This window comes from Macrotis lagotis, chromosome 7 (assembly GCF_037893015.1).
Source record: "Macrotis lagotis isolate mMagLag1 chromosome 7, bilby.v1.9.chrom.fasta, whole genome shotgun sequence".
NCBI lineage: Eukaryota > Metazoa > Chordata > Mammalia > Peramelemorphia > Peramelidae > Macrotis > Macrotis lagotis.
The window spans coordinates 156,521,579-156,538,350 of record NC_133664.1 but is presented as its reverse complement, the minus strand read 5'-3'; the positions used below and the strand labels follow the sequence as shown (position 1 = coordinate 156,538,350).

Genomic DNA, 16,772 nt, shown 5'->3' with positions numbered 1-16,772 from the left:
ATACTGTTATTCAAAATATGGGCACATTTGTCTTTTTAACTGACAACAGGAGTACCACTTACAAATAGTCCTTGTGATTCAATCCACAAATGAATAAAATATAATTCTAAAAACAAAAAAAGGAATTATAGGAAGGAAGATCTTAGACTATTATGATAGCTAGAACACCTAAATAGTTGAACAACCTAAAAGAGACTACCTAATGATTTCAAGAAAAATCTGAATACAACATAGCTTAAAATGGTACATATAAACAATACCTTCCAGTCTTTAGGATCAAGTGTTTTCAGCATAAGAAACTCCTCTAATTGTAATTCTTCATCTTCTGATTCTTCTGATAATTCTTTTTTATCCTCCAGTTCTTGAAAAGAGGCTGAAATATTCCTGTTTCGTCTCTTAATAAATGCTTCATACCATCTTCCCACAGGTTCAACTTGACAGGTTACAGAAGCTAAAATTGAAAAGTATCGAGAAGCTTCAATAACTTTAAAATATAAATTTATTTTAAAATAAAGTATAATAACAAAGTTAAGTAAATGATGTACTCTTTTTTTTTTTAAGATTTTTGCAAGGCAAATGGAGTTAAGTGGCTTGTCCAAGGCCACACAGCTAGGTAGTTTGGCCCCTAGTGCCTTGGAACCTTCAAAAAAAGAAAAAGACCAAAATGACATCACTATGTTTGAGACTAATTACAGTATGTCCCAATGTGGCTGACCAGACCAGCTCACAGTGCTCTACCACAGGCCGGGCACAAATAGTGTGTGTGAACCTCTGAGGCTGGATTTGAATTCAGGTACTCCTGACTCCAGGGTTGGTGCTCTATCCACTGCGCCACCAAGCTGCCTCAATAATGTACTCTTAAAGTTCAATTTTTAAAAATGAAAATAGCTGTATGAATCAAGCTACCAGAAGGATTAGTAATATACAATTTCCAGCAAAAAAGACAATTAGTAGCCTCTATTCCAGAGTTTTTCTGTGCCATGTACCAAAAGTCATGCAACTAAACTTCTTCATAATCTGGGTACGTGATTAATGACTTTCCTGGGAAATTGGGAGAAAAAAAGAAGAGGCACGCTACAAGCTTTTTCACATCGATAACAGTAACAGTGATTTCTGCAGAGTCTAAGGAAAGTGGTCATCATGAAACTCTGGTCAACACAAGACCTCATCTTAAGAGATGTTAAAAATATTATCACCCTGGGGCGGCTAGGTGGCGCAGTGAATAGAGCAAGGGTCTTGGAGGTTCAAATCCAACCTCAGACACTTAATAATTACGCAGCCCTGTGGCCTTGGGCAAGCCACTGAACCCCACTGCCTTGAAAAAAAAAATCTAAATATATATATACATATATATATAAATATATATATACATATATATATTATCACTGTATAGAGAAATCGCACAGTGAATACATGATCAGTACATTTAAGTGTGTTTTCCAAGATCCCTCTTGAACCAACTAATGGATATTTACCAGGAATTCTTGAGAACTATAATAAAGAAAATTGTAGAAGAGAATGTAAATGGCGCTAAAGGAGGGTTCCTGCATGTAGGAAGGCAAAGTGTGCGCGCTTGATAACAAGCACCAAGTTTCCCGCACAGATGCCGGGGAGGGAAGACCTGTTCGCGCTTGCTGGCCGCAGGACTCCCCGAGACGGGCCGCGGTGAGCCGGCGTCCGGCCCGGGCGCGCTGCCCCGGCTCTCCGCCTCTAACAAAGCCTCCGCTACCCCGCAACGCCGGCGCTCCCCGCCTGGACCTGCCGCCCGGCCCGTCCTGCCCTCCGCAGGGGCGAGGGGGCGGCCCGGGAAGGCGCCCAGTGCCAGGCCCCGGCGGCGGGGCAACTCGCGCGCCGCCAACTTTCCCGCGGCGGCCCCGGGGGCGGCGCGGCTGCCCGGGCCGGGCCGAGGGGGCTCCGGCGGCGGCACGTGGGCGGCTCCGCGCGGGTCACAGGGCGGGGCCGCGGGGGAAGGGGTCGGGCGCCGGGGGCGCGGGCGAGGGGCGGAGGAGGGCGGGGGCTGCGAGCCACTCACCGGCCGACAGAGCTCGGGTGACGGCGGTGCCCTGGCCGTCGGGCGCGCCGGGCAGCAGCAGCATGGTGGCGCGGGGCCCGGCGGCGGTTCCTCCCGCGCTCCCTCCGCAGCTCCCCGCCGGTCGCTCGCGCCTCCGCTCGCTCTCCGGAGCCCAGGAACCGGTGCATGGAGACGGGCCACAACTGCTTCCGGGCCGCGGCCCTCCGGGTGCCACGCGCTGTCCGGTCCCCCGTCGCCGTACGTACAAGCACGGGCCGTCCCGGACTCCGGCCCGGCCGCACACCGAAGCCTCACGGAAGGTTCCTAGGCGGCCTCGCGCTGCCCGAGGTGCGAGGGAATGAAGCATCCCCTTCAGCGCCCACTCTTCCCTGAGCATTCTGCTCCACACTTGGAGTATAAAGGCAGGAAAAAAAGCAAAAAAAAGGAAAACAACCAAACAACCCCAACCTAGCCTCAAAAAGTGCACATTCTAACAGGACTGCCAATAACTATGTTAATGTAGATGGAAGGGGATTTTTGAAAGAGGGTCATGCTGGGTTTTATCCTTCTACTGGAAAAAGACCAAAATTCCCATTGCCTTGCAAAAAAAAAAACACAAAAAAGAAAAAGACCAAAATGACGTCACTTTGAGACTAATTACAGTATGTCCCAATGTGGCTGATCCGCCCAGCGCTGAAAGCTCTGCCCCTGGGGTGGGTACTCTGAACTTGCATAGGTCTTGTTTCCTTGGAGCTGCTTCCATTCTGCCTTCCTCCCTGATGAGGGCTGGCATGCCGGGAGGTCCAGGGTCTCCCATGCTGCACCATCACTTCTAAAGTTCCTCAGACCTTTCTTCTTTCTTCTGACCCCCTGGCATTCTAACAACCCATCATAGTTGCACTCTCAAAAGTAATGTTGGGGGGACTAGGTGGCTCAGTGGATAGAGTCGCCAGCCCTGCTGCCCCCAGACACTTAATAATGACCTAGCTGTGTGGCCTTGGCCAAGCCACTTCACCCCACTGCCTTGCAAAAACTAAAAAGAAAAAAAAAAGTAATATTGGAATGTTTGGCATTTAGCTCCAGAAAGGGCCTCAATGTCTGGTATCTTCTCCTGCCAGCAGAGTCTTCCTAAGACCATTTAAATGGAAGGGATTCAGTTTCCTGGCATGGCACTGGTAGACCATCCAGGTTTCATAGACACACAGCAATGAGGTCAGGACAACGATTTTGTAGACCTCCAGTTTGGTAGTCAGTCTAATACCTCTTCTCTCCCACACTCTCCCCACAATTCGACTGTTAACCTCATAGTCAATGTCTACCTCCCTAGAAATGACACCGCCAAGGTAAGTGAACTTGTCCACAGTACTAAAATTGTGTGTGGCCTTGGAGCCAGGAGGACCGGAATTCCAATCCAGCCCCATACACTTGACATTTACTAGCTGTATTGAGCAATTTTTTTTAACTTTGATTGCCTTGAAACCAAAGCCATCTCCAGTTGTCCTGATTCATATCTGGTCACTGGATCCAGATGGCTCTGGAGGAAAAAGTGAGGTTGGTGCCTTAGCATAGCACCCCCCCCCCCATCACTCAAATCTAATTCATGTGCTTCTTGTAGCATCACCTTGCTGATGTCATAGTCTTCTGTGAGAATGAAGGACAAACATCTTCATTACTAAGAAAGAAGGTTGTAGCATTTGAAGAAAGGGACAGTCAATACAGGATGATGAAATTCTAAAGTCCACCCTATTATTTTTGGTACTTCCATGGTGGGAGCATGCCAATTGTTTCCCCTCATTAGTTCCTCATTCTTGAATTAGAATTTGGAACCAAGGCAATGGATTCATTTGACAAATATCAAATAACTTCTATATGCTAAGGGATAAACAAAAATGAATAAAGAATAGCCCCTACTCTCAGGGAACTGAAAATAAGGTAATTATACAGGTATGAATTTATATGAAAATCTGCCCTAAAGCAAAAAAATAACCTCTCTCCTGATGTCAGGAGGACTGGTCTAATTCTATATTTTATTCTAGGCCTACCATTTTTTTTAAATTTCTGTGCCACAAATAAAGTCAGATCTGAACAATTGGAAAAATGACAATTCTCTTGATTAGAACAAGCAAATATAATAAAAATAACCATTCTACTCAAATTAAATTACTTTTTCAGTGCCATACCAACCAAATACCAAAAAACTATTTTACAGAGCTTAGAAAAAATAGTAACAATTCATCTGGAGTAACAAAAGGTCAAGATTATCAAAGAAATTGATAGGAAAAAAATGCAAAGGAAGGTGGCCTAGCCATATTGTATCTAAAACTTTATTATAAAACAGGAGTCATCAAAACTGTCTGGTGCTGGCTAAGAAATAGAGAAGTAAATTAGTGATTTAGATGGGGTACAAAACAAACAGCAGTAAATGACTTTTGTTTTATAAACCCAAAGACACTAGCTTCTGGGATAAGAACTCACTATTGGAAAAAGCTGCTGGGGAAAACTGGAAAATAGTATGGCATAGACAAGGCATAGACCTTGTCACACCCTATACCAAATTAAGGTCAAAACAGGTATAAGATTTAGGCATATAATGTGTTATTTAGTGTTATGTAGACCAACCTTTTAAAAGTTTTAAAAAATATTTTTTAATTTAAGGTAATAGGGTTAAGTGACTTGACCAAGGTCACACAGCTAGGTAATTTTTAAGTGTCTGAGGTCAGATTTGAACTCAGGTCTTTCTGACTCCATGGCAGGTGCTCTATCCATTGTGCCACCTAGCTGCCCCCTAAAAGCTTTTATTGAAACAATAGACAATATATTTTGATTTGTCATTTTAGTGAGGGCTCTGCTAGCTCAGCATTTCTGTACCATACAAATTCAACTTTCATTTATTGAATGTTCTAGAAATTGTGATAACTACTCTGGATTTAGAAGGCTCACACAGCATCCTTCTGCCTAAAATGAGACCTGAAATTGAAGGGCAGAACCATAGAAGAGGGGACATTGAATTAGAAATTCTTTGGATTTACCACTTATCACTGATGACTACTAGGGCTGCTGCTTCTGCTAAATAGAACAATAGAGTCTGAAGACCTGAGCTCAAATCTGGCCTCAGATACTAGCTGTGTGACCCTGGACCAAGTCACTTAATCCTCTTTGCCTCAGTTTCCTCAACCTGAAAAAGGAAATCACAAACCATTTCAGTATCCTATCTCTGACATTACCTACACATATAATCTTGTCTTAATTCTCTGGGGCCTCAGTTTTCTCAGTTGAAAAACAAGATTAGTCTTTTTTGTTTTTGTTTTGCAAGGCAATAGGGCTTAATTTGCCCAAGGTCACACAGCTTATCTGAGTCTAGATTTCAACTCAGGTCCTCCTGATGCTAAGGCCTGGCCCCAAGGAGAATAGTCTAGGTGGCATAGTGGATAAAGCACGGGCCTTGGAGTCAGGAGTACCTGGGTTCAAATCAGGTCTCAGACACTTAATAATTACCTAGCTGTGTGGCCTTGGGCAAGCCACTTAACCCTGTTTACCTTGCAAAAACCTAAAAAACAATTTTTTTTTTATTTAAGGCAATGGAATTAAGTGATTTGCCCAAGGTCACACAGCTAGGTAATTATTAAGTGTCTGAGGTCATATTTGAACCCAGATTTTCCTGATTCCAGGGCTGATGATCTATCCACTATGTCACACTGCTGCCCCATAGATTAGTCTTGATAGATTCTTAGTTTGCTTTTCTAGCTCTAGATCAGAGTGCCTGAACTGGAAAGTTCACTGGAAGAATAAAAGATAGCTAGTAGTGAAGCAGAGAAAACTGGTCATGGGAGCAATGAGATCAGTAGGAGACAAACTTTGTAAATCTTTTGTTTGCATTGTAAAGGGAATCTTCCTTTGTCCTTCCTCACCTGACTGCCTGACCTTCAACCAGATTTGGATTATATTGCTTTTTGGTGGGGGCAGCCAGGGAACACAGGGCCTGGAAGACCACCCAAAAGAGACCCCTCCCCAAGAGGCAATATCTCCAAAGAGGCACTTGGGTCCTTCCCAGGTCACCACCCGCTCCCATGGACTCTGGGAGAGAATTTAAGGAGATCAGAGGGAAAGGCTAGCAGCTTTTTACCTTCCAGTTTCCTGCCGAACCCTGGCCAGCTGCCCTGGCCAATTCAATCAGCAATCCATGTGATCTCTTTAAACTCTTTCTAACTTTCCTATTACTTTTTTTTGATATGCTGTAACTTCCTTTAATAAATCACTATTTTCTTTCCAAAACTTGCATTCCTGAGTCTGAGTCATGATTCTTTGAGGGGCAGAACTGAACCTAAGAAACAATTCAGCTGCTACAGTAGGATTCTCCTATAAGTAGTGTGCCCATGGGCATGTGTGCTACACCTCCAGTTCACTTTGATGGAGCACCTACTGGACAAAGAGAAAAATCTGTCTAGTTTTTAATATTAAGAAAATATTAATTGTGCCTGTCTGATGTTTTCTGAGGACTGTCTTGTCTGCATGAGCCCTAATCAGATGTAAATTCCCTCCTACTGTTCAATGTAATTCATAGTTAAATGTAAATTTGCCAAATGAAAGCAACCTCTGCTCATCCTGTTGCCAAATTTTACCTGACTTCTCTGCCCAGGAGGGGAGCAAGACTGTAAAAGTCTGGGCCAAATTCCCCTTGAGTCTAAACCCAGCCAGCTCTTACTCCCTCTCTTAGCCTCAGGCATTCTTGCCTAGACTTTGATTATTCACCCAGTCTTTACACCACTTACAATCTCTTCAGAGGAAAAAAAAATGAACTTTGCAGGCCTATGAAATAAAATCCTGAGCTTTTCCAACTCCAGGGCTACCCTTTGAGTTTTTCACTTCAAGAACTCTGATTTTATGACAGTGACATTAATTTCTCCCACTTCATTACTACAGGTTAGTCAAGGTGAGAAGACTGCAATTATGTATAAAACATGAATCCTGCCTATTGGGAATTTATTCTGCTATTCTGTCACTCCTTCAACAAAAGATTGTCAACTACTGTAAGGCCTCAGGATGGGTAAGGGAAAGAATATTATTTAACAAATGTTATATATATGCTATGTATGTATCCTAATAATGCCTAACACTATTATTAGACCAATAATTATGAGTTAATAATAGTTAATATTTACACTTTTGCCAAGATATAATTGCCAACTAATATTAATAGCTATTAAGACAATGTCTTATTTATTGTATAATATATTATAATAATAATAATAATTGGTTAATAGATTATAATCATTAGTAGCAACAGATTTATTTATCAATAATAACTAATAGTTTAAATTTTGGGAAAGACTCTACAAATCTCACAAAGAAATAATTATGTTCATTTCTACAGTACATAACAGTTAATAAAGTATCTTTATCACAACCATACTGTGAGACAAGATAAATATTGACTGATTTTAAAAAGAAGGAACCTGAAGCTTAGATGGAAAATGATTGACTAATAATCACACACAGATAGCAAGAAGAGACTAAGCTCAAGCCCAGGACTCCAGACCCCAGATTTAGACCTGATCTTTGAAGACAGTTGAGTCACGTGCTATTCACATCTTAGTTTCCTTGGATTCAACTAGACAACAACAACAACCAATGAAAGCTAGAAATAACCCAGTAATGTGGATCCCATCTACATATTATGAGCACATGCCTGAAGGTTTTGTTTTTCTGTTGCTGAGCATGATCTCTTCCTTCAAACCTAGAGATAGTTTGTACATGGACTTAGGCTGGGTAGAGCTTCAGTTACTATTCCTGCCATGCCTAATAGGTGGTCATTTCTATGTATCCTTTAACTTTTACATGTCCTCTATTGCCTCCTGGGAAACAAGGAAGAAACAGTAATGTGAACACCCTCTTACAGAATTACACTTAATGTATGACACCCTTTCAAGAGTTATTATCCCACCCCTAATCATTCACTTTCCCAACAGTTGAATATTGACCTGATTTTTATTTTTTGTTTTGAACAAGAGTCTCTCCTTCTCAGCCTGGATGTGGCAGCTAATGCATGGATCAGTCCCAATCCTGATCTCCCAGGGAACTTTGATCTGCTTGAATTTCCAACCTGGGACAGATTACCCTTCCTAAAGCAGCCTCTTGGCATCCCACACCACTTCTGGGGGTTTACCATAATAATGCTGGACTTATTCCCATTGTATCTTAAAACACCCAAATGCAAATGATACAAATAGGTAGAGCAGTGAATAGAATGTTGGAATCAACAAGACCTGAGTTTGAATTTTGCCTCAGATACTTCCTACTTGAGGGACCTGAGCAAGTCACTTGATAATCCTCATCAATCTTAATTTCTCATCTGCAAAATGAGACTAACAGTACCTACCCCAAAAGGTTGCTGCAAGAACTTAAGGAAATAACAAAGACACGATATGTTGTAAACATATTGTAAAGTAAAACACTTTGCAAACCTTAAATGCTAAGTGGTTACAGTGGATAGAGTGCCAACCTGTAAATAGGAAGACTCACATTCAACCAAAGCAGTAGCCCCAAGATAAAATGACTACTAGAAGAATTAATGTCAAGAGGTTAGAGTGTCTCTCTGAATGGGAACAGTTTGTTGACATCTTGGAGGGAAAATTGAGACAACAAAAGTTGGCAACAGTGGAACAGAAAAAGAATGGAAAGCTCTCAGAGCTCTGTTGTACAGCACTGTATTTGCTCATCTGGGTCAGAACACTTGCAAACATCAAGACTGGTTTAATGAAAATGATAGGGAAATACAGAAATTGCTAAAAGAAAAACCAGAACTCTGGGTTTACCAGCAGGATAGTTGATCCATTTCTAAGAAGGCAACATTTAATTCTATCAAAAGTAAACTATAAGCAAAGCTTAGAGGGATGCAGTTCTCTTGGCTCAACAAGAAGACACATGAAATTCGGTTTTATACAGAAAATAACAAACCAAAGTGCTTTTGTAATACCTTGAAGACTATTAATGGGCCAAAGATATATGGAGCATCTCAACTGCTCAGTGTTGATGGATCCTCTTTGATTAACAATAGGGACATGATCCTAAAGAGATGGGTTGAACATTTCCATAATGCTCTTATAGACCATCATCAATCAATACAGAAGTCATTGACTGTTTACCTCAAGTTGAAGTCAATCAATCCCTAGCTGAAGTTTTAACTGAAGCAGAGGTTTTTGAATGCCATTAGGTTCTTTTCAAGTAGCAAAGCATTCTATTCCAGATGAGATCTACAAGGTGGGGAATCCATTGCTCTTCCAAAAGCTGATTGAAATTTTCATCATGAAGTTATCCTCCCAAGAATTCAAAGATACTCCATTGTCCATCTTTATAAAGGTAAAAGGAATAGAATGTCTTGTGACAATCAGAGGGATATTTCTCTTTTAGTCATTGCTAGTAAAATTCTTGCTAGAGTCCTTCTCAAAAAACTGGTCCTTCACTTGGAAAAGATGGTTACCTCCCTGAGAGCCAGTGTGACTACAGAAAAGGTAGAGGAGCAGTCGATATGGTGTTTGCTGGAAAAAATGCCAGGAAAAGAACTGGATGCAAGATTTGTAAATCTGACCTAGGCCTTTGATACCATTAGTCAGAAGGGCTTATGGAAAATTATGTCAAAATTTAGTTGCATAGAGAAGTTCATCATTATTGTATGTCAGTTTCATGATGGCATGCTTGCCCGGGTTCTGGATAGTGGACAATGCTCTCGAGATTTCCCAGTCAACAATGGAGTGAAACAAGGATGTGTCCTTGCCTCCGTGCTTTTTAGCATGATGTTTTTAACCATATTATCAAATGCCTTCATGAATATGGTCTGAAGGTCAGCTACCACTCTGATGGCAAATTCTTCAACTTGAAAAGGCTACAAGCCAAGAACAAAGTGGAGGGAATGTTGGTGCATGATCTTTTGTTTGCAGATGATTGTACACTCAATGAAGCCTCTGAAGCTGAGATACAATAAAGGATGGCTCAGTTCTTGCCCCGACCCGCAGGACAGAAAAGTGGGGTGTCGAGGAGGACCCAGCCTGAAAAGGAATGGGTGAAAATAAGGAGAGTGAGACCCAAGGATGGTGGATAAGGTCTGAGTTTATTTGAGAAAAGGTACATGCTTATATTGTAGAGAAGGAACAAGGGGATTAGCTTAGGGGTGGAATTGGTATGCCTTGGCCTGAGAGAAGGGATAGTCTGTGATCTGTTTGTTCTTGATAATGGAGGGTGAGGCCTCTTTTCTTTATCTTGGCCCTTGGTGTGCCTGGAATTTTGTTTGCTCCTTTTATCTTATCTGACAGGGGGCTTCTTGGCTCCTGGTATGTCTGGAATTTATTTGCTCTTTTTATGGGGGCTTCTTGGCTCCTGGCATGTCCCCCTTTTTTATTTTAAATTTATGGGCAGGATCCCTGTCTTAGGCTGTGCAACTTGATTTTCATGCTTGGTATCCGTGACCAGGAGGGGACCTTAGCAAGGTCCTTGTTATCTCCTGTAGGATCTGATGTTCCCAAGTCATGGAGTTGCACTAAATCCTGTCATTGGGTATCACTGCAGCCCTTAGGGGGTGCCTTTCCTTGAGCAGATGCATGCATACCAAGGTGGGTGAGGTGTAAGAGCAGCAAACCTCAAGGGTTCCATTTGGGGGTCCTCACAGGACCCTTGGCTTTTCAATTGGTGATATAAGACCAAAACTGGTTTTCCAAGGGCTGAGTCAATTTGGGATTTGATAAAGTTGGTCAGTCTCCTGAAGGCCCATGGTCCAAAAGAAATTAGAATTAGGAAGCCAATTAATGGGCCTAGAAGGCTTGGGAGCAGAGTAGAGAGCCAGGGGGATGTGGAAAACCAATTTTTATACCATGCCTCACCTTTCTCTCTCTCCCTTTTTCTTTTTTCCAGGCTATCCTTAACCCTTTGCAGACTGTCTTCTACCAGGCCAAGTTTATCCTTAAAAAAACAGCATTCTTCCTTTAGTGCCGTGCAGAGTCCCCCCTGTTGTAAAAATAACAAATCAAGACCGTGTCTATTTTGTAATGCTACTTCAGCTAGAGAGGCAACAGAATCTTTTAGGTGTTCTAACCCTGCTTGAAGTTCTGAGAGATCTTTATCAATAGCGGAGCTAAGCTGGGTGTACTGTGCATTGGAGGAGACTAAGGAAGCAATACCTGTACCAGAGCCAACAAACCCAAGTCCAATCAGGACTGCGAGTGTAACTGCTGTCAGGGGTTCTCTTTTGTCTCTGATAAGGGTACCCCTTCCATGTTCCCAAAATTGGAGGAATTCCTCCGGGTAGTGGACAGTTAGGTGAGGAAAAAGGGAGACAAGGACACAATAGTCCTTTTTCTCAAGGAATTGTTTGGTGTCCACAAAGGTGGTTAGTCCTGATGAGCAGGCAAGATAGGTATTAGGAGGGGCTACAGCATATCTATAGGAAGTATTAATAAGGGTACTTTGGTTACATACTGTGTCTAGCTGAAGAGGGGGGAGCATTTGCGGGCCAAGGAGACAATTTCCCTGACCGGAGATTTTTGCAAGAGTGAGGCCTTGGGATTCCCCAGTGCCCCATCTGAGGTCATCTGTTCTGTTGGAGTGTGTGATGTTCCCGAATTGAGCAATACCTTCATAGAAGGGAGGGGAAGAGGAATAGCAGATCCAGCATTCTTCCAATGAAGAATGCTGTATCTGGGTCAAAGCTTGTACAGAGGCATTAATGAGGTGATCCAGTACCCAGTTCCTGTCGTCTCATAATCCCATTTTTACAATAGAAGTCCCCCGTTCTACCACATTGTGGGGCTGATGAGCGATGGTATCCCGGGCAAACATAAAAGGAGAGGGTCCCAAGCCTCTCTTTTCTATCTTGAGAGCCACAGCCTGTCATGCGATCATCGGACCCCCATACTGCATCCCATCCACTGTTCCATTCGGATAATCGACAAAGATCTGGGTACAGGGGAAGCCAGGGTGTCGTGGAGTCAACTTTCGAGGTACTCCAGATGCAGAATCCTTGAGCATCTTCGACTGACCCAAGTGTAGTTAAGTAGTTGGTATGAGCAGGACAGCGGAAGGAGCAGGCACATGCTGGATCTTTTATCTACAAGAGAGCACAGAGGGGGATTCCTCAGGGGGTTCCCTGGGTGGATTATGTGATTTTACTAGACGCTCGGGTAGCCATCTAGCATTTTGAGCTGATGAATCATAAATACAGGCATGTCCTTTACCCCAGATAAGGACTGGGTCAGGTCCTTGCCATTTGTTGGAGATGGGATCTCTCCACATAGCCTGTGCATAATTGTGTTCAGTAGTGGGATGCCAAAGGAGATCTGCTGCAGATTTGGCATTAGCATCAAGGGCGAGGAAATTGAGGACAAAGAGGGCATGGTTAAGAATGGTTTTAGCATTGTTAATCTTGGGGTAGAGTGTCTCTGACCCTTTCTGTAATTTAGTAATCATGTTTTTGAGCGTTTGGTGGGCTCTTTCTACAATGCCCTGTCCTTGAGGGTTTTTCATAAGCTCCCTTAGAAGTTTTATAGGTAGTTGAAGCAATGGTTTGACAACGATCAAAAAAATCAGCCTTCCAGGTGAGGAACTGTCCTCGTGTAAGTACTGCCTGGACGACCCTGAGCCACTCAGAGGGGAGAAGATATCCCCCACGGGAGATGGCTGCTAGTGCGGAGAGAGTAAAGGGGGCATTAGGCCCCAGGGGCAGGAAGGCAGGGGCATTTAGGTATGGAGGGGGAGCGGAGGCTAGGGGCCAGTCTGGGTTATTATATCTAGCAGCTTCTTCCTCAAGTTCTGCCTCATTGCCTGGGTCTAGAGGCTCTGAATCTGGGTCCATCTCTGGACTGGGCTGGAGATTCTTATTTCTTGTAAACACTAGGCAGGTGATGGGCTCCTCTGCTGGTGTTATCTCAGAAGGGAGAGGAGGATAGAGGGATTTGCTTGGGGGGATTTCAATAGCTGCTGAGGGAGATCTAGCTGGAGTTTTAGGGGGTTTCGCTTCCTCTTCTTTCAAAGACTTTATAGAGGCTGTACGCGAAAGAGGGCGAAGGCAGGACTCTGCAACTGAAAGAAGCTGTTGTTTTGTGGGGTCCCTGGTTGCGCTTTCCACTATGTCTCTTATAAGACCCCAGTAAGAAAGGGCTGAAACAGGGACGGCATCGGGTCCTTCTATTTTCAATTTCTGATTAAGATCTCTTCCTACTTTCTGCCATTTGCCTGGGTGGATCTCAGGTCCTGTTACCAGAAACCACGGGCATACTTCATCTATAAAAAGGAAGAATCTAACAAGATCCTTTTTCTTTACTTTAACTCCCCTGTCTTTAAGTGCCAGTTTAAGGTCCCGTATAAAGACCTGTTCTTTAGACAGCTTGGAACCCATGAGAAAAGAATGAGGCAGACGTTACTTACCTGTTTGTGGGGCTCTCCGGAGCGATCAGAGGGGGTTGCGACGATTCTTCTTTACGGGGTCTGCCTGGCAAGAGTCCATGCCTCGAGCCGCACAATGGGCGCCACATGCCCCGACCCGCGGGACAGAAAAGTGGGGTGTCGAGGAGGACCCAGCCTGAAAAGGAATGGGTGAAAATAAGGAGAGTGAGACCCAAGGATGGTGGATAAGGTCTGAGTTTATTTGAGAAAAGGTACATGCTTATATTGTAGAGAAGGAACAAGGGGATTAGCTTAGGGGTGGAGTTGGTATGCCTTGGCCTGAGAGAAGGGATAGTCTGTGATCTGTTTGTTCTTGATAATGGAGGGTGAGGCCTCTTTTCTTTATCTTGGCCCTTGGTGTGCCTGGAATTTTGTTTGCTCCTTTTATCTTATCTGACAGGGGGCTTCTTGGCTCCTGGTATGTCTGGAATTTATTTGCTCTTTTTATGGGGGCTTCTTGGCCCCTGGCAAGTTCTCTGTTGCTTGTGCTAGTTTTGGTCTAACAATTAATACCAAGAAAACACAGGTGCTTCATCAGCCAGCACCACACCATCCTTATGTGCAACTATCAATTATAGCAAATGTAGATGTTTTGAGTGCTGTGGATAAATTCACTTACTTTGGCAATGTCCTTTCCAGGTAGATACAATTCATAAATAAGGTTGACACACACATTGTCAGAACCAGCTCAGTATTTGGGAGGCTCCAAAAGAAAAAAGCGGTATTAAACTAACTACCAAATTGGAGGTCTACAAAGCTGTTTTGCTGACCTCATTACTGTATGCCTATGAAACCTGGACAATCTACCAACGCCATGTGAGAAACTGAATAGATTCCATTTAAATTGTCCTAGGGGGGTGGCTAGGTGGCATAGTGGATAGGGTACTGGCCCTGGAGTCAGGAGTGCCTGGGTTCAAATCCAGTCTCAGACACTTAATAATTGCTTAGCTGTGTGGCCTTGGGCAAGCCACTTAAGCCCGTTTGCCTTACAAAAAAAAAAAGTAAAAAAAAATAAAATGCTAAAATGCCAAAATAAATAAATAAATAAATATATAAATAAATATATAAATAAATAAATTGGCTTAGGAAGATTTTGAAGATCACCAGGCAGGAAAAAACACCAAACACTGAGTTCCTTTCTCAAGCTAAACTGCCAAGCATTCCAACATTACTACACAGGGCACAACTACAATGGACTGGGCACATTGTTAGAATGCCAGACTTGACATTTGTCAAAAAAACTATTTTATGGATAACTCACACAGGGCAAGTGCTCACAAGGCGGGAGGGGGGGGGGGGGCGGGGGCAGAAGAAGCAATACTGGAACACCCTGAAGGTCTCTCTGAAGAACTCTAGAATTGCTTGTACAGCATGGGAGATACTGGCATAGAACCTCCCAGCATGGCATGCCTTCATTAATGAGGGTGCTGTTCTCTGTAAGAAAATCAGAATTGACCTAGCTATGTGGCCTTGGGCAAGCCACTTAACCCCATTGCCTTGCAAAAAAAAAAAAAAAAGACAATCAGAATTGAGGGGCGGCTAAGTGGCGTAGTGGATAAAGCACCAGCCTTGGAGTCAGGAGTACCTGGGTTCAAATCCGGTCTCAGACACTTAATAATTACCTAGCTGTGTGGCTTTGGGCAAGCCACTTAACCCCATTTGCCTTGCAAAAAAAAAAAATCAGAATTGAAGCAACTCAAAGAAAATATGACATACGTAAATTTAGAGTAAGCACCCCAGGTGTTCAAATGGACTATTTTGCCCAATCTGTGGTAGAGCATTCCAAGCTCATATTGGTCTGCTTAGCCACAGTTGGACACCTTAATTTTTCTCAAACATAAGTGATGGCATTTTGGTCTTCTTTGCTAATGAAGGACAAGAACCAACCCGGAAGACTCTTTTTCCTGAGTTCAAATCTAGCCTCAGATATTTCCCAGCTGTATGACCCTGAGAAAGTCACTTAATCCTGTTTGCCTCAGTTTTCTTATCTATAAAATGAGTTGGAGAAGAAAATGGCAAATCACTCCAGTATCTTTTCAAGAAAACTTTAAATGGGATCACAAAAAATCTAATAGAACTGAAAAAGACTGAACATTATTACTACCCCCCAATTTCAGCTTTTCCAGCAATAGGGATTTTACAGATGTGCTTTCTCCTACCTGGCTTTATGTGTTTTTGTTATCTTATATTTAAACAGGAATCCTGATTGTTCTTCCTAAACCCCCAATCAATATTTTTACTAGGTTGAAGGAAAAATAAAATTTTCATCCAAATGTTTCCATAGCAACCATCTTGTCCCCATCTGCTCTCTGATACAGACTACCTTCCTTTAAATAGGCCTAGGCTCTTTCTAGCTACATTTATTTAAGGGTACTGTCCTCCTTTGGGGGTGATTTAAAGGTAATTTTGACTTTACAGGATCTCATTTAAGAATTTATCTAATCATCCTAGATGTAACTCCACTATTCCCTTTTCTTCCTTACAAAAAAAAAACATAACCTCAGTCCTTATGGAATTTTTGGTTTTAAACTCTTCAAATGGCATAAACATTTGCTGTTTCTATTTTCTACCTCACAAATCTTGGTATCAATCAAATATGTCTAAAGCAAAATTCATAATTGTCTCTCCTTTATTTCTCAGATCAGTTCCTCCTCCTGACCTCCTCAGTCTCTATTAATAGTAACACCATTCTCTCATTAATGAGGCTCTTAAATCTGCCACCTTTAATTTCTCCATGTCTCTCAGCATCAGCTTTAGTTTGCTTTGCTAGGCTCATTGTTTTGGGAGAATAATTTCTCACACCTATCTTCCTTTTTATTGTCACTGGTTTGTGTTTACTATATAATTTCACACATGAATTATATTGTCTTTCTTCTACTTTCCCTCTCTCTCTTTCCTCCTCTTCTTCACTCTTCCTCTTCTCTCCTTCCTTTCTCTTTTTTCTTTCTTTGTATCTCCCTCACTCCTCCAATGTCCCACCGACACCTTTATATACAACCTGCTAAATTAGCCCTCCTAACTCTCTCTTTTTATCTCCTCTCATCAAAATCTTTCAGTGGACAAACGTCTTCAATAGTTCTATGATTTCATCAGTATATGTACTTTGTCCATGGATACACATCACAACTACTCTTCAGTTTCACAGATAATCTTTGAGAGATGTTTTAGTCGGTAGAAAAATTCATTACCCTTTAGCAAAAGCCTTTTCAGCTTGACTAAGGTCTGCAAGAGGTTGCTCTCTGTAATTATTGCCTTCAAGAAACCAGAATTACTTATGTGCCAATATAAGGCAAAGAATTTTAGTGGAGATCCTTAATGCCTAATGAATAAATTA

General features: G+C 42.6%; 2 protein-coding genes across 3 annotated transcripts in view; one reads left to right on the top strand and one right to left on the bottom strand.

Moving 5' to 3' along the window:
• The window catches only part of DNAJC2 (DnaJ heat shock protein family (Hsp40) member C2), a 37,444-nt gene extending 35,247 nt beyond the window's left edge, over window positions 1-2,197 (bottom strand). Inside the window, exons 1-2 of one of the 2 annotated variants that reach the window (XM_074193989.1) lie at window positions 2,033-2,197; window positions 261-451 (exon numbers count right to left, since the gene is read on the bottom strand). In XM_074193989.1, coding sequence (XP_074050090.1) covers window positions 261-451; window positions 2,033-2,096 — 255 coding nt within the window. In that variant the 5' untranslated portion in view covers window positions 2,097-2,197. The remainder of the gene's footprint in view (window positions 1-260; window positions 452-2,032) is intronic. The other variant, XM_074193990.1, reaches the window with a different exon arrangement.
• PSMC2 (proteasome 26S subunit, ATPase 2) overlaps window positions 1-16,772 on the top strand; it is a 45,164-nt gene that overhangs the window by 4,488 nt on the left and 23,904 nt on the right. Inside the window, exon 2 of the mRNA XM_074193993.1 lies at window positions 6,932-7,055. Within this exon, the coding sequence (XP_074050094.1) occupies window positions 7,052-7,055 (4 nt within the window). The 5' untranslated portion in view covers window positions 6,932-7,051. The remainder of the gene's footprint in view (window positions 1-6,931; window positions 7,056-16,772) is intronic.